At 40.0% G+C, this 6,104-nt stretch overlaps 1 protein-coding gene across 1 annotated transcript in view; it reads left to right on the top strand.

Annotated features, from left to right (window-relative positions):
* Nucleotides 1–3,208, top strand: part of FASTKD2 (FAST kinase domains 2) — a 28,541-nt gene extending 25,333 nt beyond the window's left edge. The window contains exons 10-11 of the mRNA XM_017893922.1: nucleotides 1,520–1,634; nucleotides 2,945–3,208. Of these exons, the coding sequence (XP_017749411.1) occupies nucleotides 1,520–1,634; nucleotides 2,945–3,061 (232 nt within the window). The 3' untranslated portion in view covers nucleotides 3,062–3,208. The remainder of the gene's footprint in view (nucleotides 1–1,519; nucleotides 1,635–2,944) is intronic.
* Nucleotides 3,209–6,104: the final 2,896 nt, after the last annotated feature.

Genomic DNA, 6,104 nt, shown 5'->3' with positions numbered 1-6,104 from the left:
TTTGAGACGGAGTCTGCTCTGTCGCCCGGGCTGGAGTGCAGTGGCCGGATCTCAGCTCACTGCAAGCTCCGCCTCCCGGGTTTACGCCATTCTCCTGCCTCAGCCTCCGGAGTAGCTGGGACTACAGGCGCCCGCCACCTCGCCCGGCTAGTTTTTTGTATTTTTAGTAGAGACGGGGTTTCACCATGTTAGCCAGGATGGTCTGGATCTCCTGACCTCGTGATCCGCCCGTCTCGGCCTCCCAAAGTGCTGGGATTACAGGCTTGAGCCACCGCGCCCGGCTGAGAAACTGTAGTTTTTCAATTAAACTGTATTTCTATGGGTCAGAGCACATTGAAGCTAATCCTAAGTTGTTTCCTTGGCTCACACATTACAAATAGAGTGTCTCTGGGGAGAAATCGGATGCTATACCATGAGAGAACATCCTGCCTTTTCAGTAGATGCGTAAGATCATGCCATCATTGCACACACCCGTGGGTCAGTTACCCTTTATGTAAAGGCTCTGCTACATGGATCCTGACCCCAAAGGACTTAGATCTCCTGTTACTCCACTGGACACACACACACATAAGTACGATAGAAACATACAGAAAAAAATCTGTAGGATCCAAACTCTTATCTGCCCATCCCTCTTCGTTCACACACAGTTCTGTGACTCACCTCTTTCTGAATGCATCTAGCTTATTTCTTGGCCATCTTTTCAACTGCGGTCTTTCCTATCAATGCTATCCATCTCCCCTCAGAAGAGGCTTTCTCTCTGACCTCATTCCAAGATCACTTTTCTTTTTCAGGTACTCCACTATTCTGGCATAATAAAATAACAGTTGTTCTCAGCATAAAGTCATGAGAAGTGAAGAATGTGAGCATTCCTTTAAAGACATAAAATTTGTCATATAACAGCCAGAGTATAGGTGAAGGCAATAAGGATATAAATGTCTTTTTTTCTCCCAGTGAACTAAGTATTTCCAAAATGCCAGGAACAATGAAAAAACAAATTACACCTTCCACATTTTTGTTATATTTACAGATTTTATTTTTTTAACAGTCTTGCCTTTCTCTTGGTGTTTTCTTTCTTGTATTTAAACTCCTAATTCTGTTTTTTAAATACTGCTTTCTCTGAGAGATAATATATGCACGAAGAGCATTTACTATTTGGTATTATTTACACCATTACTACTACTTGTAGAATAAATAATTATACTGAGATCAGAAATCAGCACTGCATAGAAAACCCTTAAAATTGGTGCTTTCATATCTGAAAATTTTCCACTTCAAAAATGTAGCCATCCTTAAAGGGAACTGAGAGGTAACTGTGTACAATGTTGTATATTTTTGGTTTATAAAGTAGCCTTGTATAGTGGAATATCTGCAGAGGCCAAGTAAGAGAAGTGAAGGACTAAGACAGGAATATCGAGGATTGTGGTCAGTGGAGAGCTCAATTGGCAATCTCCAAAGAACAGGAATGCAGCAAGACTAAATGGTAATATCGATAACTGTTCTTGTTTATTTTTGTTTTCAGAGTAGCTGTGCTGTGTGTTTCTAGATCTGCTTATTGTTTGGGTTCAAGCCATCCCAGAGGATTCCTTGCTATGAAAATGCGGCATTTGAATGCAATGGGTTTTCATGTGATCTTGGTAAGAAAAAAATGCAAATGAAATATTCTTTAATTGCTGATGTACATTCTAACAGCTGCCAGGAATCCTGTGGTTGAGACTGGTTACTAGGATTAGAGGAATTGTCAGCATTATTGGAATAAGTGCTTTAGTTACTGTTTCTTTGAAAAAGAACTTTGCTAGTACACGATTTGGGTTCTGCTCAGCTGATTACTGGCATTATTAGAGCTTTTACAAATGTTGTTTTGGTCAGCTTTAATCCTTTTCTGCTAAGAGGAAGAATGCAAATAATATATTTTCATATTTAAGACACACAAAACCATATTTAATTTCCAGGTTATCTTGAATAAGGGAAGGAAAGATGTTAAACCTTTGTTTTCATGGCCTGTGTGAAGCTGTTACGGGATGTTGTTGCCAGAAAAGGCTGGATGGTTCTAAGAGGATGGGTCTTTCTCTTCCCTCTTATGCTTCAATTTTATTTTGTACACCACAGCTTCTCTTGAACAGCCTCTTCAGATGTTTCTAGGTAGCAGGAACCTTACAAATACATTTATATATATGTTACTGTTGGAATCTATCTAAATGCCACTCATTTGGTCCTGCGCATAATGTAAGATGTAAACATTCCAAATCTTCTATTATTATACTTTAGTATCTAGAAATGAATTACGTGTGGACTATTGAGATTAAGATGACTCCTTTCTCTTAGTGGGCTACTATTTAAGACTTTGTTTTTGGCCGGGCGCGCTGGCTCAAGCCTGTAATCCCAGCACTCTGGGAGGCCAAGACGGGTGGATCACGAGGTCAGGAGATCGAGACCATCCTGGTCTACACGGTGAAACCCCGTCTCTACTAAAAAATACAAAAAACTAGCCGGGCGAGATGGCGGGCGCCTGTAGTCCCAGCTACTCGGGAGGCTGAGGCAGGAGAATGGCGTAAACCCGGGAGGCAGAGCTTGCAGTGAGCCGAGATCGCGCCACTGCCCTCCAGCCTGGGCGACAAAGCGAGACTCCGTCTCAAAAAAAAAAGAAAAAAAAAAAGACTTTGTTTTTTATATTGCTTATTATGTATATTCTAAGGAAGATTTTCTCAAGAAAGCAATTTTTGCGCCATTTAGAGGACCTTTAAAATTTGTATAATTTTCACAGTTAAAGCTTTCTTAAACCTTAACATGTAGTCTTATTATGCCTTTAAAATATGACTAGTTATAAGGTCACATTTGCTTTCAAAAAGCTATTTTCCTCATGTTATTTACTATGTTTGGATCTCTAAACTAGCTCTTATGTTAGCATCATCTCACAAACTGATTGTTTTCCTCTTTCTTTGGTAAGGTCAATAACTGGGAGATGGACAAACTAGAGATGGAAGATGCAATCACATTTTTGAAGACTAAAATCTATTCAGTAGAAGCTCTTCCTGTTGCTGCTGTAAATTTGCAAAGCACATAATCAAGTGAAAATCAACCTGTCATATTAGGAGACATGCATTTGTAAAAATAATAAAGACAACAATTCAGTTGTCAGTGGAATTAACCTCTCTGCTAAGACAAAAAAAGTTACCTCAGTTCACTATTAAAATTAATTTTAAGAATGGAAGAAATGTTGTTACTGCCATTTTAAAATATGCTGAGAAAATTCCAGAAGGGTTATTTTTCCAACCATACTTATTCCCTCTAGTACTCACATATTTGAGAAATTTGTGAGCTGTACATTTCACCTTTTCATCTTTGATCTATTAAAAACTAGTTTCTTAGTTGTGAGGGGTCTCAGGCAGGTTGATTTGAATAGTCCTTGTGTTTGGAATCTGAATATTGATACTCCTGCTCTCAGCTATTCTAAGACTTGGGGTTATGCCTTTAAATCATTTTCAAGCATTGGCCAAATAATAATTGGACTAGGTTCTAAAGTTGTCGAGTGTGTAAGAATTAGTGAGGTAGCCTGTTGAAAATGAATGAGGATGGTATTTGTATTTGTAATAAGCACCGCAGGTAGAGATATTTCACGGGTTAAGATAAGAGAAACACGGATGAGATAATATGTAGATGGCAAGGAGTCTTGCTGTTGTTGGGTCCTTCCTTTCTCTTTCTTTTTTCCCCCTCACCCCTCCCACAATTTCACGAAGTCTTTTAAATTAAATATATAGTGGAATTGTGTTGTGAATCAGACCTGAGGACTCTTTTTTCAATTATGTGTGTTCATTCTTTGTTCAAATATTTGTCCAAATTCAACTACTTTGTTCAGTATGCCTGTCTACCTGGTATGTGTCTCGCTGGGGATATAGTGATGAGTAGGCATGGTCTCTTGTGGAACTTACAGTGTAGGTTTGCAAGTTGGTGTTATTCTACCCCCAGGTACACAGACTTGCAATTACTAGACATCTTAGTATGTGCCAAGCACTGCTAAGTATTCATTTGTGTGCTGTCTTTTCATGATCTGAACGCTTTGAGGTGTAGCTACTATTATGATTCCCTCTGTGTCTTCATTTCCTCATCTCTAAAATCAGGATAGGTTATTTGCCCAAGGCTACACAGAGTAGGGGAGGGCTGGAGTTTGAATGTGAGCTGACACGGGCTTGTAAGAAAATACAAAAACCGGGGCAGGTGCGGTGGCTCACGCCTGTAATCCCAGCACTTTGGGAGGCCGAGGTGGGCAGATCATGAGGTCAGGAGATCAAGACCATCCTGGCCAACATGGTGAAACTGCATCTCTACTAAAATACAAAAAATTAGCCAGGCATGGTGGTACATGCTTGTAGTCCCAGCTACTCGGGAGGCTGAGGCAGGGGAATCACTTGAACCCGGGAGGCAGAGATTGCAGTGAGCCAAGATGGCACCACTGCACTCCAGCCTGATGACAGAGTGAGACTTCGTCTCCAAAAAAAAGGAAATACAAAAACTGTAGCAATATGACAACAGCTGCCAGGTTGTATCAATTTATCCAGTTTGCATTTAGAAAAGGTTGAAAGGAAATTTCGCGATTATTTAATTGTTACTTCCCTCATTTTATGGATGAGGAAGATAAGGCTCAAAGAATTTTCCTTTCCTGAAGTCTCAGCTATGCCATTGGTTTCCACATCATTTCATCCTCACCTGCTCTTCAGCTTGTGTCCCGGGAGATCAGGCTTCTGGTTCCAGATTGGACAACCTCTAGTTTTGTATACTTGGCCAAGTGATTTAACCTCATAAGCTTCAGAACAAGATGCAAATATTCTGTTATTAAAGAAACTAAGGTTTTTTTCTTTAAATGTTGAGTGTGCATTAGTTTTGGGTGGCTAATTATGACTCCTCTTCAAAGGATTTGACAAATTTGTGAATATTTATGACCACTTTTTAGGGTAGTAATTTTCAGTTTGTAATAGTTAACCTGGCAGATAAAAAGGCATCCCTCTTTTACTAGCATTCTAGTGTTAGCATTCTTCGTTGCTTTGTAGCAATGAAAGAGAAATGGGCAAAGAGCTGATGAACATGAAAAAAGTTCGGCCGGGCGCGGTGGCTCAAGCCTGTAATCCCAGCACTTTGGGAGGCCGAGACGGGCGGATCACGAGGTCAGGAGATCGAGACCATCCTGGTCTACACGGTGAAACCCCGTCTCTACTAAAAAATACAAAAAAACTAGCCGGGCGAGATGGCGGGCGCCTGTAGTCCCAGCTACTCGGGAGGCTGAGGCAGGAGAATGGCGTAAACCAGGGAGGCGGAGCTTGCAGTGAGCTGAGATCCGGCCACTGCACTCCAGCCCGGGCAACAGAGCGAGACTCCGTCTCAAAAAAAAAAAAGTTCTACTTGTAAAGACATCCACATTCAAACAGATGAGATGGTTTTGCCTTTCAAATTAGCAGTGTTTTTTTTTTCTTTTAAGAATTACAGTGCTGACAAAGGTGTAATGAGGCAAGCACTTGCATAAGTTGTTGGTAGACTGTAAATTAATACCTTTCTGGAATGTGCTTTGTGGGGTTTTCTTCTCCCATAATTTAAAAAATAGCTTTATTAAAGTATAATTGACATATAGTAAACTGCATATATTTAAAGTGTACAATTAGATCAGTTTTGACATACACACACACACACACACACTTGTGAAACCACAATCAAGATAATGAAGATATCTATCACCTCTAAAAGATTCCTCTGTCTTTGCTTTTTCCTCTGTCCTCTAAAAACCACTGACCTATGGCACATAGAAAAAGTATTAGGAAAGATATTAAATACTAATTTTGTGTGAGATATCCAAATAATTTTTTTCAGAATCCTTAATGAGAAGCTTGATCTTGCTCTAAATATAACTATAATATATAAAATTGTATTCTTGAAGTGGCTACATGCAATTCTTTTATTTTTTTAATTTTAATTTTTTGTTTTTTAAAGATGGGGTCCTGCTGTGTTACCCAGGCTGACTTCAAACTCCTGGGCTCAAGGGATCCTCCTGCCTCAGCTTCCCAAGTAGATAGGACTGACTATAGGTGCAAGCCACTGTGCCCGGCTCAATTCTTGATTGA

Source organism: Rhinopithecus bieti, unplaced genomic scaffold, assembly GCF_001698545.2.
Source record: "Rhinopithecus bieti isolate Rb0 unplaced genomic scaffold, ASM169854v2 scaffold_22522, whole genome shotgun sequence".
NCBI lineage: Eukaryota > Metazoa > Chordata > Mammalia > Primates > Cercopithecidae > Rhinopithecus > Rhinopithecus bieti.
Note: the sequence above shows the minus strand (reverse complement) of the source record. Positions and strands in the feature narration are given on the sequence as shown.